Below are 22,754 nucleotides of genomic sequence, written 5' to 3' on the forward strand. Positions count from 1 at the left end.
CTTTGCTGTCTTTGTAGCCCTATGCCTAGTGCATTACTCAGAGCATCATAGGGTGTTTCAGTTTTGGGATCCAGGCTTTGTTTGGTGCTGCGTTCACTAGTGCCTTGTCTTCCAAGCCTACACTTTGCATGCCTCAATCCAGTTGATGGGTTAGCTGGATTCCGCATCGTCAGCTGAGTCCGTCCCTGTGTTGTGCCTGGTGGATAGTTCTATCTGGGATTGTTCTGGAAGGTCTCATGTTTCCAGCATTCTGGGCTTGCTGTGCCGCCTCCGGTGGTTGGGCTGCTGTGGTCCTTTTTTCTGCATCTTGCTAGGCCTGTGGCACTGGCTTTGCCATTGCACCCAGGGTTTTGACTGGTGAGCATTGAGTCCTGGGTGGAGCCTGAGCGTTGCATGCTTACCCATTTTCTTCATCAGTCCTATACGCGGGTCCGTGGGGATATGTTGCCCCATTCTGTTGCTATTGTTTCTGTCTTGACCCCTCTTTTTGGCAGGTTCTCTTTCTTTCGGGTGGCTTTTTGTCCTCTGTTCGCAAGGTGGTTGGGTACCTGTAGACGTCTTTCACAGCCTCTGGTTGGTGCTCGGGCTGCATAATGTGGGGCAGTGTCAGCTTGATCCTTGATGATGATTTTTTTGTGGGTCAGGCAGAAGTATTGCCGGGAGGGGGGGGTCAAGGGTGTTGGATGTTCTGGTACTGGTGGGGCTACTGGCTAAATTCCTGGCTGATACGTTGGAGGCTATACTTTGCCAGTGTCTGTTCTTCATGAGCAAACAGTTCCTCTGGTTGTGGACCTGGAAGGTCTTCCAGGATGGGATGTTCTCCTGGTCCTAATAGTCCTTTTCCAGTACATCTTTTATGTATTGGAATCACTTGAATGCTGGGGGGACTAGGGTTTCTGTTGTGAAGGCTTCCGTTTCTGTTATTTCCATGTTTTTCAGTTTTTGGCCCAGGTTGGTTTGGCTGCTGGATGTCACTGCCTGGGCGGTGTCCTTGGGTTGGTGCTCCAGCCGATGAATGTCTTGTGGTCACGAGTCCTGTGGATGTTGATTCCTGCTGCAGTATGTGTGTGTGTGGGTGGTTGGCCTGTGTTAGTTGTGGCGCTCCTCTGACTAGGTGGAGTTCATTCCCCCTAGAGGCTGTCCTTGCAACACCACTTTTCCATGTGGTCTCATGGGGTCTGTCAGGCTGTCCTTGCAACTGCTCTTTTCCCTGTGGTTTTGTGGGGTCTGAATGGCTGCACTCATTTAGTAAGATGTGTGCCTTCATTTTAAGCTCCTGTGTCGGCAGTTCATAGTCTGCGGGGGATTCCCTTCTTCCCATATCTGGGCGACTCTTGGGGATTGGGGGCTTTTCTCCTCTTGTATTGTTTACAGGTGCAGACGTTGCTGGTTCTTCCATCTTCTCTTGATTTCTGTGTGTGTGCTGTGGTCGCAGCGGTATCATTTTCGGGATCTCTTGTTTGTTTGGAGCCCAATTCCAGAAGGTTCTGGGGATTGACACATTGGCAGGCTTCGTGGATGCTGGATGTTCATTCACATTCACTGGTGCTTGATTTGGCTCCTGTTCAGTTTTCTTTGGATGTGGCTGCCTTTTCCCCCGGGTGTTTGCCAGAGTTTGGTTTTGAAGCTGCTGATGCCTTGCCTTTTCTTTGACCGTTGGTCAATTGTTCGCTTCTCTCCACTTCCTTCGATTAGGTGGTCTGGTTCAGTTGGGGGCTGGTGGAGGTTGTAGGGGCTCATGTTGTACTGGTTGCTCCAGTGTGGTCCCGCTGTGTCTGACTTTCGCTGTTGCAGGTAACGCTGGCAGGTCTGGAGTGACTGCTTCAATTGGTTCGGTCTCCCTTGAGGTTTCCGAATCTCCTGGTGCCTTCTCTGGCGAATCTCACGTTGCTGATTGGACTGTTGTACGGAGTGGCTTCATTTGAAGGGTCTCTCATCCTCGGTCTCCTTTTCTGTTCTGGCGTACAGAAGGTTGCAGCCAGGCTGTCTTGTGCTCTGCATTTGGGACCGTTTCAGGGTTATGGTGATCGGCCGCTTGTGGTCAAATTTTCAGTTTCTCAGCCCTGGGTTCTGGTGTCCCTGCAGGATGGGCTTTTTAAGTCTTTCTGGACCCCTTGTGTGGGTTTTATATTGGTATGGGCTGTCTGTGAGGCACACAGGCCTCATGTAATGAAGATAAAAGATAAGGACACAGATTAATGCAATTATGGTTAAGTAATAAACGCATTACTGCTTCCTTCTTTGTTATTTGGTGAAGTGACCTATACTGAAATTTCTGCCATTTTCTCCTCTAGTTGGATGTTATTTGTGCTCCTTTAGCTACTGGCAGACGTGTCCACTCGTTGAAGTCTGAGTAACCAAAATATGAGCTATGAGAATGCGTTCAATCTTTCATAAATCCTCTATCCAAAGGAAATTAGACTTATCAGCCTACAGCTATTTTGAACAGTTTTGTACTGTGTAAGTGCGGTGGTTCGCTCCAGTTAGTGTGACACCGAATAAGCTCATTTTTGATGGCGTGGGAATATAGACATGGGTAAATGGCATGCAAATAGAGATATAATATAAACTGAGAATATTGGCATGCAAATCAGATGCACTTGATATGCATAGAAATAAACAAAGGCTAACCACTGGTTTCTTGTTCTAATGGAAAATACACACTTTGCAGGAAACAATCTTTTAATCTTTATCTAGAGGGCAATGTGCCTTTTTCTCTATAGGTCTCTTGTTATCTAAACTGGACTTTAATTGAGAATTAGTCACACATCCTGGATGCTCTTGTTTCTTGTGAGAACTGGAGCAGGAGGCCCATGGATAGGCATTTTCATCATAGGTTAACATTTTGTCAAACTGGTGCTACAGCTCTAAATCCTTCTAGCATTAAAAGAAGAGTATGCTTTACGTATATTGTCTGCAGTGTAGTTTGAATCCAGTTATGTTGGAATTTATGGTCTTCTGAACACCCAGGGCAGTGAGCCCTAGGCTCTGCTGTCACGGTGAGCATTATTAATAAGACTGAATAACTAGGACATCAACCAAGACCCATCCAACTTCAGTTCACTGCCGAAGCAATGGTAGTAACCACAATAACAAGAAATTCTTCCCTGGCATCATGGTTGAACAACACCATTGAGGGGATTGTTACACCGTAGTTGTATGCAGCACAACTAGATTGGATCTGAAAATGGGTTTAGGGTAATACTCCCGTCTTGAGGAGCGGGTGAAGTTACTTTGAGGAGAGACTTTCTGTCCAAAACATGTTAGATGGTAGGACAGAATTGTCTAAAGAGTGTACAGATGCTATTTCAGTACAACTTTGATCTGCACCTGCTATTATACTCCAGTACTTTGAATATTTACAGCTTGCATTTAATACATAACATTATTATAAGAATTTCAGTTTCCAATCACAAACTTGTTTCTATTAGGTTTAGTGGTGTTCTGGAGTCATCAACGCTGGCTGATTTAAAAATCAGTTGATCTACAGCTTATCAGCTTAGTACGTGACTTGGTTCCTAGGACACTTAACCTTGTTATTTGCTAAAATTATGTATTCTCCAGTTTGCCTGTGTTGGAAAATAACTTTAAAAACTTGAATCACAAGCTGGTAGACGTCACTCTCCTCAGTACAAGAGGTGAATAATAATTGGAAAGAAATATCATATTAAAGTGACAGTAGCATATTGGAGCATTTTGCCTGCTGGTTGGAAATCTAAAATTTTGCTTTGAGATTCTGTTTTAGGTATGGGCGAATTTTGCGAATCTCGCGTTCGCGAATTTTGCGGATTTGCGAACTCTCAATTCGCAAGAATTCGCGGATTTTTTTTTATGTTCGCACGGGTTTCTGCAAGTTCGCGAGGGTTTTGTACAATTTTGCAAATTGCGAAATTGTACAAAACGCGTGCGAACTTGCAGCAACCCGTGCGAACACAATTATATGAAGAGAAAGAAGCTCCTGGTCACAGGAACAGCACGGGGATTGCGCTCATGAAAGTCAAGGATGCAAAGGCCTCTACCCAGCATCACAGCTGATTTTCCACAGTAGATTTGGGAAGAGGCACACCTGTCCCGCCTCGAAGACGCTCATGATTGTTTTTGGGCTAATGAATGAGTCACTGATTTTGAGCATCAACTAGTTCGAGCGACCATGCAAAGGCCGCCCTCTACCCAGCATCACAGCTGATTTTCCACGGTAGATTTGGGAAGAGGCACACCTGTCCAGCCTCGAAGACACTCATGATTGTTTTTGGGCTAATGAATGAGTCACTGAATTTGAGCATCAACTAGTTCGAGTGACCATGTGTGTGTTACTATGCAATCGCCCTGAAGGGCGCAGGGGTCCCTTGAGTGACCTGTGTAAGGCTGTGCCTGTAACTATTTTACAATGGCGCCAGCAAGCTGCCAGCGCCGTTGTAAAATAGTTACAAAGTTAGCTTGCACAGGAAGCACTTAGATAAAATAAAGCAGCACCTGCTTCGTTTTATCTAGTGGTTCCTGTGCAAGCTAACTTTGTAACTATTTTACAACGGCGCTGGCAGCTTGCTGGCGCCATTGTAAAATAGTTGCATGAGTGGGTTTTCAACTTTTGAACCCGTTACGCTCGCGGATTTTTTTTTTTGCGGATTTTGCGGGAAATCCGCAAAATTCGCGGATTGCGATTTCCCAAAAATCCGCGAGAGTAACGGATTTCCCGCTCATGCTTAGTTGGAAGTGTTATGTCGTCAGTAGGTGAATGGCCTATATTACATGCAGTGTTTAACACCCTTTATTTTGCGCCAACCCAATGGATTGTAATTGTGGACGTGGCAATTGTGTTTCAATGTAGTCTTTTTAAAATTTTAGGGGTTTTCTCCTACAGATATCCCATTATCAGCTGGTATCTTAGACCCTCGGGCAAGCCCAACACAGTTAAATACTGTGGAGTTTCTTTGGGACCCTTTAAAGAGGGCTTCAGCATTTATTCAGGTAATGTAAATATTGAAATAGAAAAGAATTGTGCAGATGTGTTCAATTTTCAGTAACTGACCATGCACATGCTTAATCATAATTTTACTTACTTTTTTTAAACCTAGGTGCACTGTATCAGTACTGAATTTACTCCAAGAAAACATGGAGGTGAGAAGGGAGTGCCCTTCCGTGTTCAAATTGACACGTTTAAACAAAATGAGAATGGTGAATACACAGAACACCTGCATTCTGCAAGCTGCCAGATCAAAGTATTTAAGGTATGACACTTTTCTGAAACCATTCTTGACACGGTGGGTTGTGTTTGGGTTAGTGCATTAGTGCACTAATGCCGGCTAAATTGTACAGATAAATGTGTGCTGTAAAGCGGGTATATGGAAATTCGGGATTTAAAAACAAAAGTATCTTATCCAAGCCACATAGAATACATTTAGCTTGTGTTTTAAACATGGATGTTTTATATTGATGGTGCTTCTTGTTCAGCCGTTAAGCGTTTGCTAATGAGTTAATGGCACAAACCGGCAACAGATATTTAAAGGATGAGCTCTTGGAGTGAACAATTGAGTGGGCTGGACCAAGGACGAACGGCCTCGAAAGCTAAAACTTATGGAGGATTTTTCTGCTAGGGATTCCCGGTAGGCCAGAGATACTAAGGAGATGGTTCTCTTTCTTTAACGGTATATTTGCCATAAACTCGATCTAGAATTAAACCAAAGAAAATGCAGTATCTTAGGATGGGTATCTAAATGAAGTGGTGTGTTTGAGTGTGTGAGGGGTAGGTGCGTACATTTTTATTTTTTTTCCCTTTTGGATGCTTTTTGGTTTAAAGAAGTCTTGTTTGCCTACAGCCCAAAGGAGCCGACCGTAAACAGAAAACTGATAGAGAGAAAATGGAGAAACGGACAGCACAGGAGAAGGAGAAATACCAGCCTTCTTATGATACCACCATCCTGACAGAGGTGAGCTTGCTTGTTAAGAAATAAAGCATTAATTTGCTTTGCAGCTGTCTTGATATTCTCAACTTCTGGCCAACGTTGACGTTTTGTCCCTTCAGTATCATTCAGGAAGGTTAGTCTCCCACTTCTGGAACTTGCCTGACTATGATTACCTAAGCCTGTCATCTCCTAGTAACGCGTTGCTTTCAACTCTGTAATTAAGACATTTGAAACTAATACTGATTTCTGTTAGATCCCCAGCTGGTCTGTTTGATCACAATCTCACTATGTGTGATCTAGGATTCAGTGAAGGTAGCTGTCCACAGCTCGACAAAGCATCAAAACATTTCTGCTTGCCATAGTGTTGGATCAAAATTGATGTGTGGTGGTCTCTAAAACTTGAACACCGCTGCGCTGGATGGCAGAGACGACCTAACCCTTGTGGATTTTCATTCCATTTTGAGTATTCATTGTTTTGGAATTAATGTAAAGTGTGCTGTAGTTTAGGTTGAAAAACATTTGCACCTCAATCCCTGCTGCATCAGGTGTTAATCACTGAGTGGATTGGTATTTAATGACTGATCATGGGGCTGGGTATAAGGTGATTTCACAGCGGAAGTTTCTTGAAGGATCTTGGACACAGAGAATGGCTACTGGAAATTGTATGCTTTGGTACAAGAACCACAATAAGTGTAATTCATAGAGAAATACATTATTGGCTTCCACACCTTTCTTGCATCGATGTTTAGCAGAAAATTCTAGCAGATTTGCGGGAGTAAGTGTTTTTTTTATTTTTATCAATCGTGCTGTCCCAGTTTTGAGTGCTTGGTACCTTTTTAAGCAGAGGAGCAGCTCCACTCCTGCTTCAGGGCCATTTGCAGAGGCCTGTAGATGCCCAGAGTTGATGGGGCTGTGTTGTGTCTGAATTATGCAGTGAAGAGCAGAAAAACACGAGTTGTAATGAATTGGAATGATACCATCTGGCAGCGATTGGTTTAACATACTCGAACTAAACACCATTTGTAAAGATGGTCTTTTACTACGTTGCTCATAAAATAAATTACGATCATATTCTAGTTTTTCTGTAGGAATTTAAGACCGATTATTCACATTGTAACATGATTTTCTGGTCTTGTTTCTTAAACCCTTGTGCACCTGTACTTTGCCTACCTCTCCACACACAATACTCTCTCCTCCCCACTGTGAGTGAGTTATTGTGTTTTCACAGCACACATATTGAACAGACCTCCTTATCTACATGTAGCAATAAACACTAAATGTTGTTCGCTCTTATCTTGCTCATAGTACTTCCACCATCACACCCCACATACTAAAATTCAGCAGTATGCTTTCCACAGAATTTCCAATATACATTCTTCACAACCAAGGTATGCTGTGAGGGTACGGTTGCATACAACAGCTCTCGCTGCAAGAGATTTACCATCCCTTCCACTCCACTGGGCAATGAACTTGACTATAGACCCAGAAGATGTTAAAGCCCGCTTTCCTGAACATTGCAACTCCAAATCCTATGTTCACAGATTACAGATAAAAAGAACCTCCCTAATCAAGAAAAATAATGCAATACATGTGGCACATCTTCATAATAAGGCTTTCATCTTCAGTGGTAACCTCTGAGCCATGTGTAAAGTTGTTGGTTTGCTGAATATTATGCATGCCATACACATTAGAGAAATTACACTAGATCAATGTTGATTGCGTACCTTAATTGTGCAATGTAAATGGTTGAACCTGGCGTTGTGTTCTAGACTTGTGCAGTTTTCTTGACATGAGCCACCTGCCAGGAGTTCGGCTCTTGCTCTGCTTCAAAGTTACAGCAAATGTATACTTATTTTTAATTTTTTTATTTTTAGTGTTCCCCTTGGCCCGACATGCCTTGTCCAGCCAACAACTCTCCTTCTCCAAGTTACAACAGCTCCCCAAACAGCTTCACCATGCCAGATGGGTACGTAACTAGATTTTCTATTCTGTTACACAACAGCTACAAATGTCTTAATTTCAATCTAACAAAGAGTCAACATTTGGACCAGTACCCAAGGGGTAAATCTGATATTGCATGCAATAGAAATACCATTCCAACATGGATGTATATTATGCACCCCACCCCCGCACACCACACTTTTTATTGCTTTCATAGTGGAAATTTGAGTAAAGTGAACTGCTAACTTTGTTAATGGCAGTCGTAGTCCTTAAAGTCGTATACATTTTAAACAAATCAAGAAAGTTGACAATTCGTACTGCCATGTAAGTTTCCTTTAATAACCATTCCGCTGTTTCCAGATTGTAACGGGAGATCTCTATTTTCTCAACACGTCTGCATACTTTCTTAAACGTCGTTGGCACTATTCTTAACTTTCATTATATCGCCTTCTAGCTGTAGTCATCCGATTTATTTTTGTCTTTTATTTCAAATCTATAAGTGCTGTTGGGTCTGTCCGGGAAACGCTGGGACAGCCAAACAATGGTGGCCTTTTATAATGTTCATACTCAAAGAAATGCAGACTGTGCTGTTACCCTTCCGTCCCAGTGTTACTTGCAGTTGGATCACAGAGTATTTTGTGCATAGTGGGAAGATTAGAGAGGACTGTGGAGCTGATGACTTGTCAGCTGTTTCACCGCTACCCAGAATAGCAGCTTTTATTGTTCACCGCACAACTCTGAAATTCATTTGATCTTGTAGCTTTCAGACCATATATAATTATAGATGTGTAACTGTGGATAATGGGAATTAAGGGTTCTGGATGATATCGAATTGATGAAATTGAAGCACAAATTGTCTTTGTCCCTCAAATCCTCAAGGTGAAAAATCTCCACTTTGAGTTACATATGCAAAAGTTTATATTATGTCTGGCCCACATCCCCCATTTCCTTTCCGAGTTGCTCACCAGAGATTGGGAGGACTAGTGGGGGAGCCACCCTCTGCATTATCCTCTGTCTGCCTTCAAAAGCAGTTCAACAACCAAATACAAAACAAATCACTGCCCAAAAAACTTGCCTCCCTGTCCTCACCACCCTTGGATATACCAGTCTGCGTTCTATGCAGCGCTGCAGTACCTGGCATACAGCCATGCATCCACACCACTTTTTGTTCTGCACTGTCCACCCCATCCCCGCCATCTAAAGGCTTGCTCTCTGATCTCCATGTGAGAGCAGGGAGCCAGTGCTCTACTGGCAGTAGCTCTGTGAAAGCCTCCTCAGCACTCCCCCCCCCCCCCCCCACTCCCCCCCCATGTCTGTAGAGGGCTAGGGGTCAGGCGGCATGTCCCTGCCAGACAGAACATGAATTTAAAGGTTTAAAAACTAGTATTTTCCCTAATGGTGTGGCTACGAAGGTGGTTCCTCAAGCCACAAACTGAGCTTCATTTAACATTAGTTTACAGTGCATCATTCCTGTTACGTTCGTTTTAATCTGTTTAGGTTATTTCTTGTTGATATAAAACACCAAGCAATGTCACTGCCTACAAAGGGTGTTCTAGTGGAATGTGCCATTGGATGTCCAGATGCTATTGTGGTGAAGCATTCAGAAAAGGTCACATCGAACTGGGCTGAAATGTAGTGGAATTACTAAATTCTGTATGAAGTCCGAACACCAACTTCCTTGTTTCCCCAAAGTTCTCTCCACCTATATCCCACAATCACTAATACTGCATGATTCGGGAGACCATATTCTACCTTACTGAATGATTCACAGGAGCCAAGTTAAGAACATGGATAGTTCACAATGAACGGTCAAAGTTTTTTTTAAAACAAAAGGAGAATAACGTCAAATGGCTTTTGTCTTTAATCAAATGCCGAAGGACTTTTAAACTTAAGACCTGCAGTGAGTGAAGTTTTGAGCCAACCTCTCGAGCACCCTAGGGACTATTTTTAATAGTCCACTGTGTGAGCTCTTGCTTCAAGATAATGGGAGACTGTACAAGCATTTAATTTTATATTTAAGTGCGTACTATCCAGTGTTTGTTCATGAGAGCCTAATCAATGACAAATATTTGAGGTATCAAATTCCAGGATATACATGAAATGCTGGAAATGTTAGGAGATCTGAGGAATTCACATGGGCAATAGCAGGGTGTATACCACTGCATATAAATACGTACCAGTGCATTTTTACTAGCATATGCGCTTGTTTCAAACAATTTATTTTAAAGTTAAATTTACCATCTAGTGCAAGTTTTTTGTTTTTATCTCGCAGTTTTATATAGCGAGAATGTGACCCAAAATCAGGTATCAAAGCTCTTTACATGAAAACCAGTTGCGTTACATGAGGACACGTTAATTTTTGTTAGGCACGGGGAGATTAAAGCACAGGATGTTGAGAGTTATTGCCAAGACTCTAACCCGTTCTCCAGATTTGAAGACCACCGCACTAAGGCCCCCATTAGGATGGCGGGCGGACTTTGCCTGCCCGCCACCCTTGCAGAAAACTCGACCGCCCGCCTTAAGGGCGGGGGTCCCGACGTTAGCATTAGGATGCGCTCACCACAGTGGTGGGCGCATCCCTCATTTCTAACATTGTGGCGGGCGGTGCTCACTGCACCGCCCCTGCACCGCCCGCTACAATGTCAGAAATGCATGCATGCATTTGCATACACGAAGCGGCAGGCACTGCGCGGTGCCTGCTGCTTTGTGTATGCAAATGTTGGGGGGGTACTACAGTTAGCCCCCGGTGTGCACCTCCACCCCTCCTTCATTCTGGGGGCCCGCAGGGGGACCCCAGATTGAAGACCGCATGCCTTTCCGTGGCAGCATCGCCGCCACGGAAAGGCATCTGAATTGGCACATCGTAATATGGCTGGCGGAGTCTATTAGAAACTGCCACCATATTAATCCTTTTCCGCCCCGGCCGCAAGGCGACCGGGGCGGAAAAGCGGCGGACGGTCTTTCTGTCCACCGCGTTCCCCCCACCCCATACTAATATGGCGGGGGGGGGGAATTCCCTTGAGGGTGTTGGGCAGATTGCCCCCGCCCGACATTCTAATGGGCCCCTAACTGCTAGGCTACATCCTCTCCCAAGCTTTAAATGCAGTAATTAACCTATTATAGTGGAGTCAGGGTAGGTTACGCATAGGTCTCACTAGGAAGTAGCAAATGTGGCCCTCAGTAGAAAAGTGGACTGACAGACTATCTTTTTGCTAAGGAACCAGTGTGTCTGTCCCTCGTTGAAGTTTGTTTCATATATATTTATTTATTTATTTATTTATTTATAGTGTTTTATATAGCGCGGACAAGACCCGTGGGTATCAGAGCGCTTAACAAGGGAGGAATTACATATAAAGATAATAAAAACAATAACAACAACAAGAGAGTAGTGAGGTAGAAGGCAATATACTGAATGGACGAGATTAAATATAAATATATTCAAAATGTCTGCGCAATTAGCATTATGTGGCGAGCAAGGCTTGGCTAGTGTCATGGTAACAAACCATGCTCGTTGAGGTAGGGTTAGAAGGCGATCGAGTGCATATCAAGGATAATAAGTATAGATAAATCAAGTGAGGTAGAAGTTATATATAATGACTGTGACATATAGTAACGGTACCACATATAGGGATAAATAAATCAAGTGAGGTAGAGTTATAAAGTATGACTGTGAGATATCGTTAAAAGTTCACACTTATAAGAGGTAGTAGTGATGTGTCAAGCCTTGGCTTGGGCACGACATCAGATCATTGTTCGATAATGATTTTCCCATTTTCAAGGAGAGGGGGGCCCTCAGTTAGCGTACTTGATCATCCCAGTGATCCTTGGGTTTCTCTAAGTAGGGTATCTACTCATCAAGTGGCTCTTCAGTTCTCGTTTGAATGTTACTGTATTTTGAATCTTCCTGATGTTTGGAAGGAGTGAGTTCCATATTCTGGGGGCAGCTCCAGAGAATGCTCGGTTGTAGGTATTTTTCTTGTGGAAAAAGGCTGGACGTAATAGCAAGTCTTTTGCGCTTCTAGTTGTTCTGTTACCTCCTGAGATCTTAAGTTTCTTAGCTAAATATCTAGGTGTGTTGTAGTGAACCGCTTTGTGCGTAATACAGGCCATCTTCATTTGAATTCTGGCCTCGTATGGTAGCCAGTTTAGTGCTTTCAGGTGAGGAGATATGTGATCGAATTTCTTCGTTCCCGTAATGAGTCTCGCCGCTGCGTTGAGGCAGGCTTTCAGTGGTGCTGTGGACGTTTTTGGTAGGCCCGCTAATGTGGTGCAGCCGTATTCGATCCTCGAGATGACTAGTGATTGGATAGCCAGTTTTAGATCTGCCTCAGTGATAAAGGGTTTCAATTTTCTTAAATAGTTCAGGTGGAAGCGGGCGCTCTTGGCCATTGAGTTAATATGGTTTTTCATGTCGAGGTTCTTGTCTAGTGTAATTCCTAGTGATTTGGCTGAGTCAACTAGGGTCGGGGTGCAGTTTAGTGCTGTCACCAATTTAGTCCACTCTATAACTTCAGATTGGTTTCTAGTCGTTGAGATTAGCAGGAATTCAGTTTTCTGGGCGTTTAGTTTCAGGTGGTTCATTGTTAACCATCGCAAAGTACTCTTGAGTGTCTTATTCATTAGGTCAATGTCCTCAAGGGATGCGATCTTTATGTATAATTGCGTGTCGTCCGCATACATATGATAGGATACCTGTGATTTTTGAAGGATCTCCGTGAGAGGTTCTACATATAAGTTGAATAAATCTGGGGACAGCGAAGAGCCTTGTGGGACCCCTATTGTGTTGGGGCTCGGGGAAGAGATTGCTTGGTTAACCAGGAATCGCTGAGTCCTGTTCTGTAGGAAAGAATTGAACCATTTCAGCACGTTTCCAGACAAACCCATCCTGTCTTGTAGTCTGGTCAAAAGCACTTCGTGCTTTACCGTATCAAATGCTGATGATAGGTCAAGGAGGATCAGTAGGCAAGATTGATTTCGGTCCATTGCTTGAAGGGCGTCATCAACAATGTGTAAGATCGCAGTTTCGGTGCTGTGCCCTGTTCTGAAACCTGATTGGCAATCGTCCAGTAGCGAGAATTTAGCGATGTGTTGACTTAGTTGGCTCTGCACGCATTTCTCAATGAGTTTAGCCAGTAGCGGGATGTTGGTCACTGGTCGATAGTTGTTTGGATCTGTAGCAACAGCTGTCGGTTTTTTGAGGATGGGCATCACCTGCCCAGTTTTTAGACAGTCAGGGAGGGTTCCTTGTCCAAGTGAGGCGTTTATTATCTCGGTCCAGATCGGAACTAGAGTGTGGCTGATGTCTCTTACACACTTTCCTGGTAATGGGTCTTGAAAGTGGTTGTTCGGTCTAAGTTCTGCCAGCGTTCTTGCTATCTTTTCCTGGTCGTATAGTTCAAATGTGACCCATTTTGCTTTATTTTTAGTTTGGAGGCTCTCTGGTGAGAAATTGGACTCGTTAATGGATGGAGGCAGTGCCTTAAGGTTAGCTGCTGCAATTGTGAGGTCATCTTCAAGCAATTTGGATTTTTTCGTGAAGAATGAGGAGAATTCCTCGCAGCTTATGGGAGTTTTAGTATTCTCTAAAACCGTTTTGGCAAGTTTATTTGACTGTTGTTTTAAAATCTCAAAGAGTTTTCGTGGTCTGTTCTTGGCACTGTCCAACTCTTCTCTGATAAATTCTTTTTTTGAGTTGATTATTTTTTTGTTGTATTCTCTTCTTGTTTTTCTGAGTGCTTTCAGCTCAGGGGAGGAGGGATGGTGTCTCCATCTCCTTTCGGCCATTCTCAGTTTGCGCCGATCCTCATTCAATGATTCATTAAACCAAGGATTTTTTGGTTTCTCTGATACCTTTTTCATTTTTTGGGGCATGGTGTCCTTGACGATATTACCGATTGAGGTTATGTAGTGATCCGTCAGCTCATTGACATTTTGCTTATTGATGGGTGGCTTCAGGTCTCTCTCACACCTTTTAACCAGTATTTCAGTGTTAGCCTCCTTCGTGTCTCGGATCAGTTTCTGGAGCTTGCGTGGTTGCACGGTCCTGCCCTTTGTCATTGTAGGGATCGTGAATGTTATGATGTGATGGTCAGACCAGTCACATGGGTCAATAGCCAGGATGGACGTCTCATCCTTTCTTGAGATAATCCAGTCTAAGGTCGCTCCTTGTGAGTGAGTGGGTTGGTTGCAAGCTTGAACCAGGTTTAGCTCATTGAGGAAGTTTTTGAGTGAGTTGACCAATTTGTCGCCGCCGTCATTCCAATGGAGGTTAAAGTCACCCAGGAATATGTTATTGGCGTCCGAGTTAGAGTTGGTCGTTATGATCTCCATCAGTTGTTCTGTGAACTTTGCGTTCTCTCCTGGTGGGTGGTAGAATGCATGCAGTTTGCAGCTTTGATTCTTTGGTGTTCTCAAATTAATACCAAGGTATTCACAGGATTCTAAGGGGTCAGATTGGAAATGGCAGACCTCGATCTCCGACCGATGAATGCAAGCAATGCCTCCTCCCACATTCCTAGGTCTGTCTAGCCTGATGATGTTATATTGTGGCGGTACTAAGAGATCCATGGTAGGAGATGATGATTCATTGAGCCATGTCTCTGTGAGGATAGCCAGGTCAATTTCCTTATTGATGATGAGGGCAGCTATGTCTGCTGCGTGTTTCGTTGCCGAACGACAATTAAGTAGAAGGCAGTTCAGAGGTTTCTGTGATTTAACAAGTTTTCTGTTCCCTGCTTCGGATGCAATAAGCTGAATATGTTGTAGGTTTTGGTGAATTGCTTTCCTGTCATTCTTTCTGGTCGTTCTATTAGAGTCAATCGTTACTGTTTTGATATTCTCTACCTTACTACAGTCAGGTTGTTCATAGGACCTGAGTAAGGCCCGAGTTTCTTAATTCGACAAGGGCTTTGTCCTGTTGGGTCTGTTTTGTCTAAGTACCAGATTCTGGATATGTGAGACTCTGGTGTGCGTGCTTATCGTCATCTCCCATATTTTTCCAATTGTCTGCGAGACTTTCATCGAGTTTTGCGCCAGATTACCTACGAGATTTTTGAGCTCCTTGATTTCCTTCAGTGTTCGGGATGTGTACTTGTGTGAGGTAAACCTGGCTGGATGAGCATTGAAGTTTGCTCTTCTCTGCCGCTGATCTAGTCTCAATCCCATAAACCTTTTCTTGGAAAGGGGAGTTTTTGTGGATAAGGATCTGTAGAATTCCAGTCTCGTATTCGAGGGAGGAGAGGGTAGGTCGATGTCATCTACTCTGCTCGTTTCATTAGCCTCATAGGGGTATTCGCTTGGAGCTAGGGTACAGTCTTCCAGCGCAGTGGGGTTGGGCATTAGCGGCACCGGCTCTTTCCTTGGGACCCGATTCTTCACTTTGTTTCCAAGGTTGGTGGCCATCGCTATCCTTTCTCTCTCAGTCTCTGGTGTTACCAACGTATTCACGGTTAAGTCTTCAGTGTTGACGGTTTGGTTGTTCTGGCCGTCTGATAGATTGGTGTCTCTAGTATTGGAATCGACGTTTTCACATGTGATATCTGGTAGTGTCCCGTTTTGTTGAGGGTTTGGTCCTCCTCGGTAATCCTTAGAGTTTTGGACAGTCCCATCATTAGAGGTTAGCGTCGGCTCCTCCCTAGGGAGTAGGTCTTGTTCGATGTTCTCGTGACTAGTCGACCTTCTTGTCTCTTCAGCCTCCTCATTCGGTACTGTCAGGTCAGTTTCGTTTCTGTACCTCGAGTTAATCGCCAGACCTTGTGCCTGGTGGTCTCCATTCTGATTGGTGTCTCTGGAGGTAGAGACAGTGTTTCCGGGGCCGAATTCATGAGTGCTCAGATGTGGTTGGTGTCTTGGTCTCTCAAGCTGCTCTTTTATGGAAGGGAACAACTTGTCGAATTTATCCAGTTCGCTGTTAGCTGCTTGAATTAGCACTATCCCTGTTTTGTATATGGTAATATATAGTTCTGCTCCCTCTCTAATTGTAGGCGAGGTCGTTATTTTAGTGCCATACGGGATGTTCTTTATAGCCTTTATGTTAAGCGTATTTGTGAGGGCATCTCGCCATTTAGCCGTTTTATATGAGAAGAAAATTAGGTCGTTCACTATAATTCCTTTGTTTATGTTAAAGTATGGGTCCAAGAACAGTGTGTCAGGGTGTTTCTTCAGGGTATCATGTTTGAATTTTTTCGTTGCGTTTTTGGATAGGTTGGATGGATATTTTAAGTTCAAGGCGTTCATGCCAGAAGCCACAGGGAGTCTTACATCCATGTTGCGCCAAGTTGTGGGATATATGTTGGGTCACCAGTGTTGGGATGTATTCTCTTTGTGTATTTTAAATTCTATCTGTATTGACTTACTAGGATAGGTAATTAATGTAGACCTCTCTTTATTTCTTATGAGGTCTCAGCTTTCTTCTATCGGAGCTAGGCTTCTGTTGTAGTTACGACAAATGTTTCGCTATTCCCTATGTTATTTCCTTGTCCTCTGAAGCTTTTAAAACTGTGTATTGCAAAAATGTCCGCCGTTTTGGTGCTTGCTATCGGCATGGGCTTTTTCTCTTTTCACTGTATCTTTCATTTAGTCCATTTTCCCTTTCATGTCTCGGATTGGCCTCAATTATAGGCTCCTTCTTCTCTGTTTAGGCCCTAGTTGTCCTTTTTCCCTTTCTTGCCTCTGGGTTGTTTACTTTCTGCAGAGCGAGGAAGGACTACTTGTGTCTCAAGCGGCCGCCATTTTAAAGTCAGGCGCGCCGCTTCCAGTGTTGCCACGATGGTTTTCTTTCTGTCTTATTCCTCGTTTACGTCCTCCCTGCTATGCCTCTGGCTCCCGGGTTCCTACCATCTCATGTAGGTCTCGCCGTCGCTCAACTTCCTCCACTCCCGCTCACCGCCTCGGCCACCTCCGCGAATGGCCGTGTTCTCTCCTCACTCCTCAGCCGGCCTCGGTCTCCGGTCATTAGCGGTGGGCTGCAGACACCATCGGCGCCAGGGAACTCTCGGCGATCGGCACGCCTGTCAACGTGGCCATTTCATGGCAGTGGGGAGGGGGTTTCAAACATTTCTATCATCCTTATGTCAAATATTTGACTATGCAGAAACTGGTGCATAGCCAACACGTATGGATGTTTAATAGGGATTGCAATACCGCATCGTATTTAAACATTCCACACATCAATTTTATGAACCAGCAGTTTGAGTACAGAAACAGCAAAACGAATTCGCAAACTGCATAGTTGCATAGTCAATGAAAGTTTGATGGTCCTTCTATATGGGACCTTGTAGTTCCAGTCCTGGGTTTTCATGCAACAAGCTAATGCATTGTGTGATGTGGTCTTGGTTTGTGTTGAGTTAATGGAACTACTTCATCTGCTTAACCCCTTTGGTGCTCATGACGGAACGGTTCCGTCATGAGCGTCGGTTGGCCTGTGCTTATGACGGAACCGTTCCGTCATGAGTCCGTTGGCCAAATAGAACCTTCAGCACAGCGCGAAAATTCGCGCCGCGCTGAAGGGGTTAAGACTGGCAAGATCACTGTTGCATCCATTTTGTGGTTTCTCACTTATGCCACTTTTCTGCCCAAAACAATTCCACATTACAGGACCTCTGCAGCCCATCTCCTGGTATGGATAGCCCCTCCTGTGTCTCCCTTGATTTTCCCACATCATCATTTCCACCCAAAAAAAAAAATGGTCCACAAGGGTATGTAGTAAGTTGGTCACCCTAGTAGAATTGCTTGTTTTTTTTTTTTATTGAACCTGCCCTTCAGTTTCCTGCTTACTAGTTATTTGTCACAAGCTGACATTTGAGAAGCTTTACTTTAATGTTGTTTATCAAGTATTTTGAAGTTTGTTTCTTGCCTTTATACTAAATGCATACCTTTTTTGAGCTGAATGCGCTGTACTGTCATCTGGGTCAGTGTACATTGAGAGTGTGCTAGATTTTGTAGACCGCTGTCCCAGCCAAATCAACTTAACGGATACAATTTGGGTGGTTACTAAATGGTGCCCAAGCAAGGGATACGCCTTTCCTCTGCCTAGTGGCCTTGCCCAAAAAAATAATAAACCGTTTAAATTATTAAAAAGAACTAACATTTTTTTAACGTTTTTTGCTTTTTTTCCCCATGTTATTCCCGTGCACTTTTAGAAACAGTTCACCAACCCACCAAGTGGACCCTCCGCTTCCCAGCAGTGATGTAAGTATGTCGGGATGATGTTAATATCATGCTTTTCTCTTTTAGGAGACTGGTGAAAAGTTTTTCAAGACTTCTTAATTCTTTTTGCCATGTAGCACCTCCTCCCCTCTGCCAGCATCCTGGATGCCCAGCAGTGGCTTCAACGCAATCGCTTCCCACAGTACTGCCGGCTCTTCTCCAGTTTCTCAGGTAAGTGTCTTTTTTCATAATGTTCTTTCACCATCTGGCATAGAAGTTAACTTTATCTTCACAGGTATTGATATGAGTTTAGATTTGAGCTGTTGCATAATTTAGTAATCTAGAAGATCTGTCCACTGAAGAGTTTCCATCTTGGCACTGGACTGTAACCTAGTAGTGCTGGGGCTTCTGAGATGGGTGCAGGAGATGGGAACTGGTTTTGACTTTTATATGCTCAGTTCCTCCTTTTTAATCTGCTTTCTGTATTCAGTACGAGAAAAAATGGGGAAACTAATAATTTTAGGGACCAGGGTAAATAATGTAATAGCCAAGACAAATACTAAACAAGTACAGAGTAATTTGAGATTAGCGTTACCCCAAGACAGATGTCCCACGAAAGAGCTCTGAAAATCACAAAAGCACATGGGTACAATTGATAAAAACAAACAGAAAAGCCAGGTCCAACGATGTTTAGTACAAAGAAATAACCAATCTAATGCAGTCAAGAAAATGGTACTGTAAAATTAGTAACGTAGTACAAAAAAGTGAAGTGTTCATGTGCCTCACCAGTGACAGATTCTATATTCACTTGGGAAGGGCACTAAAAAGCTCACTTCTCAATTTACATTTCATAGCCGTCTAATATTATTTTGTATGTTCACAATGGCATGGAAATTACAGAGAAGATTGCAACATTTAGTATGCAATGCAAAAAGCAATCCAGTCAACCTTTTGTCTGAAGAACATCAGACAAAAGTTGGCTGGGTTGCTTTTGGATACAGAAGGAAAACTGTTTGCAGAATACATCCTGCCCCCTTACCATACTGGCAAAAATGTTTTTGCAATTGACCAAACTGACTTCCGGCCTGGATGCAAAACAAAGGATAATTTAGTGACATTAATTCTTCTTATTGGCAAGGCTATACAACAAGGAATATCTCTAAACCATTTGCTTTGTGGATTATTCTGCCGCATTCGAAAAAATATATAGAAATTTACTATAGGCTAAACCTACGACAATCGGCGTAGACTGTACTGCTACATTTGATCATGTTACTTCATTTGATCATCTGGTGGCAAGTGGAGAAGTGTGGCTCAATGGTTAGAGTGGCAGATCCTGATGCAGAGGTCTGGCCCAGGGTTCAATTCCCCGTCTCGGTGGGTCTTGGGCTCAAAATTCCACGGACCTGATAATTCTCGGTGCCTATTCCAATCGTGGAGTCCCACTCTGCAACTCTGGGCAATAGCTTGCTTAATCTCCACAACGGCCCCCACAACGCTAAGGATGCCTGGCCTCCACCTTGGGGGTGCCCAGGAGTGGACGCCTCTCAGGGAAAGCCAGGATGGGTTCCACAGTGGTATTCGTACAAGCGCCTTGAGACCCTTGCGGGTAAGTAGTGCGCTATACAAGTATCAATTTACATTTACATTACAAGTCAAATTGCCAGGGAATTTGGCTATCTGTTCCAAGGTCAAAATTGATAACGGACTCCAAGGCTGTGTCCTTGCCTCGCTTCTTTTTTCTGTTTGTCTCAGACATACGTTTCTACATCCATAAACCCAACTTTCTGCCTGCAAAATTGGGAAATTGCTTGATCAGTCATCTGTCTTATACCAATGACCTTGCCATGTGCTCCCCAACTTCAACAAACCACCAGAATCAGCTTGCAGCACTGAATTTAATCAGTTAAGCGGCTTGTACGTAAATATCATAGTAAAAATATTCTTTCCTTAGGAAAGCCGATGAGGAAAATCAACTGGGAACTTGTGCAACAGTCTGTGAAAACGTGGATAATTATGATTATTTGGCTTTGTTTATTTTGGATACAAAACTGTTCGTGTTGCAACACACCTGGAAAAACTAGCCTAAATCTTTCATGCTAACTAAAGTCCTGAAAAGATTTGCACAAATATAGGGCGGCTGGGCGCTCAGTTCTGACAATTAATGCCCTAAAAACCTGTTAAAGCCCTGTCTTATGCTTCATTAGCACTCAACTCGATGAGCTTATATGAACTGGAAACTGTTTTCATACACCAGTTACCATCACTATTTAATCTGCATGCCTTTAATTTCAAACTATGATTGGTCAAAGGTATTACTTCTGTGACTGTACTTCATGCGATGTTTCAGTGATGGGTACGATTTATTAAGAACTGACGCCGGACCCTTCGACCCTGTTTCTTGAGTTATGTTGCTGTTTATTAAATAAACATAACTTACCATCGAATAAAGAGCTACTTAAAATGTCAACCTTATCTTAAATAAGTTCTCGGCAAAGGGTTACAGAAGTCGACCCGATTAACCAATTTGGATATAAACCTGCAGAGATCTTTTGGATACACAGCACTACATTGATTCAAACCTGGAAGTTGCATCTAAATGTTTAATGTTTCGTCTAATTTGCATCCTCCTGAAGCAGTTTGAGGGTTCTTGGAATATTACCCACCCTGGTCAAACCTGTGGACTCTGTAAAAAGGTCAAAAATCTGGGACCATGTTGAAGGATTTGATCCCGGCCTGAGGGATATCAAAAGTAAATACTTGTTACTAACTGTCTGGAAATTTTTGCTTTGAACAAACATAGCCACAAGGGTATATTTTTTTCTCTACAAACCAATAGCCCCATTGGGAAACTAAGGGCCTTATTAAGAGTTTGGCGGTCTTGAAGGACCGCAGTGGTTCTAGTAAGACCGCTAAGCCAGTTGTAAACCCTCCCGCCGGATTCAGAGTTTAACGCAGGACAGACAGGCGGGCAGGCAGTGCGGCAGTGCCATGGTGAAGGGGAGCCTAAACAGGATACCAACGCTGTGGTGGCACCTACAACACATTTGTGGATGGTATGGAATGCACAATGTTGTGCATGCCATAGTGTGCATGCACAACCATGCACTTTTAAGGGGGCACATGTGCCCCCGCATGCACCCCCATGGGCAAATTTGCCATGGGGCCCTGTTGGGGGTGGGGGCATTTCCTTGCAGTTTCCTCAAGCATTTCATCACTAGGCCCCTGCCATGAAATACTCGTTGGAAATGCAGGTCGGAATCTTCTTGGCGGTGTCCGCACCGTCACGATTCCTGCCTGCTTTAAATACCACCACCTCTGAGATCTTGGATACTGGCACTAATCTTCTGGCAGTCCTACTGCCACCATTGTAATATGGCGGCCAGACTGCCTGGGTGGCGGCGGTTTGATAACCGCCATGAGTACGTCAGTCCCAGGACTGCCGTACTTACAACCGGGCCCTATGTTTTTGAACATAGCCTACAACCGACTTAAACTTCTGGATATCCGTAACAAAAAAGTTATAACGGTGCCCATTTACATTTTAGGAGGCTCTTTTATTTTCTTAACGTATTTTTTAACCTTGGTTCCTGTTGTGTGCTTATTTAACTATATTTGTTAAGAAGTTAAATAGCACTGTGTAAAATATTTTCATCTTCTATCATAGCCATCTATATGGTCTTAGTTTTTTCTTTGTAATTAATTAAAAAAATGTACACAAAGTATCACACACACGAAACAAGCAATGTATACACATTCCATTAAACGGAGAGAATAAGTGGCTGTTGAGGCAGTTTAATAGGAACGAAATGTGTACTCAGGTAATCCGTTTTATGGAAATTCCAGATCAATAAATCCCACTTCTTGTTTTATGGCTTTATAGTGGTAAATAAGTCAATGCTTCGACCCCTTCATTGATAGGTTATTTATAGTCATCAACATTTTGATGTCTCACCCTTGAGGAGGTAGCTTTGAACTTTGCCAAAGGCCCACACAGAACTGAGGCTTCCATTAAAAATAAATGAGTCTCAGTTAGGCTGCATATGTGCAAGGCAGCCATCCATTTCAAAAGCCGACCAGACCGGTTCGACCTACTTACTCTTGGACTACTGTAACATATAACTGTTTCTGAACTCAAATGGCAATATCATTGGTTACCAAAAATGTCTAAGCACAAATTACTTTTGGGTGTAAACGTTTGCACACGCCATGTAGTCCATAGGTATCTTTGGCAGATTATATGCGTTGCTGAAAATGTGATGCTTTTAAAAAATGTTAACTACATTACTCCCCTAGAAGCAATAGAAATCATTTACCTTTTTTTAGGTGCCGACTTACTAAAGATGTCAAAAGATGACTTTATTCAAGTTTGTGGCCCTGCTGATGGAATACGACTTTATAATGCCATCAAAGGAAGGTTAGTTCCATATGCAAGTTTTTCCCTTCCATGTAATTTTCTTTCTCAATCAATATTCTAATAATTAATGTTTATGATTACAGAAATGTAAGGCCAAAATTAACCATATACGTGTGCCAAGAATCGGAGCAGAACAGGTTGCATCTCAATCAGAAACGAGATAATGGGGATAGCAATATGTGTAGTAAGTATATTATGTAATCAAATAAATGTCGGTCACCTGCATTTGTTGGGCAAGAATTTACAAGGTGTTGTATGTGCTTTTTTGACAATGTACAAAGTATTACGTTGTGGTGCTCATTATTTCATTCAAAATTTTGTTTTAGTATGATAACAGGACATGAAAA

The 22,754-nt window shown here is 43.2% G+C and overlaps 1 protein-coding gene across 1 annotated transcript in view; it reads left to right on the forward strand.

Annotated features, from left to right (window-relative positions):
- The window catches only part of TFCP2L1 (transcription factor CP2 like 1), a 126,770-nt gene that overhangs the window by 69,718 nt on the left and 34,298 nt on the right, over positions 1 to 22,754 (forward strand). The window contains exons 5-12 of the mRNA XM_086957102.1: positions 4,862 to 4,968; positions 5,076 to 5,228; positions 5,817 to 5,927; positions 7,778 to 7,869; positions 17,984 to 18,032; positions 18,128 to 18,221; positions 22,317 to 22,407; positions 22,491 to 22,591. Coding sequence (XP_086813228.1) covers positions 4,862 to 4,968; positions 5,076 to 5,228; positions 5,817 to 5,927; positions 7,778 to 7,869; positions 17,984 to 18,032; positions 18,128 to 18,221; positions 22,317 to 22,407; positions 22,491 to 22,591 — 798 coding nt within the window. The remainder of the gene's footprint in view (positions 1 to 4,861; positions 4,969 to 5,075; positions 5,229 to 5,816; positions 5,928 to 7,777; positions 7,870 to 17,983; positions 18,033 to 18,127; positions 18,222 to 22,316; positions 22,408 to 22,490; positions 22,592 to 22,754) is intronic.

The sequence above is a fragment of the Lissotriton vulgaris genome, chromosome 2_1 (genome assembly GCF_964263255.1).
Source record: "Lissotriton vulgaris chromosome 2_1, aLisVul1.2, whole genome shotgun sequence".
NCBI classification, from domain to species: domain Eukaryota; kingdom Metazoa; phylum Chordata; class Amphibia; order Caudata; family Salamandridae; genus Lissotriton; species Lissotriton vulgaris.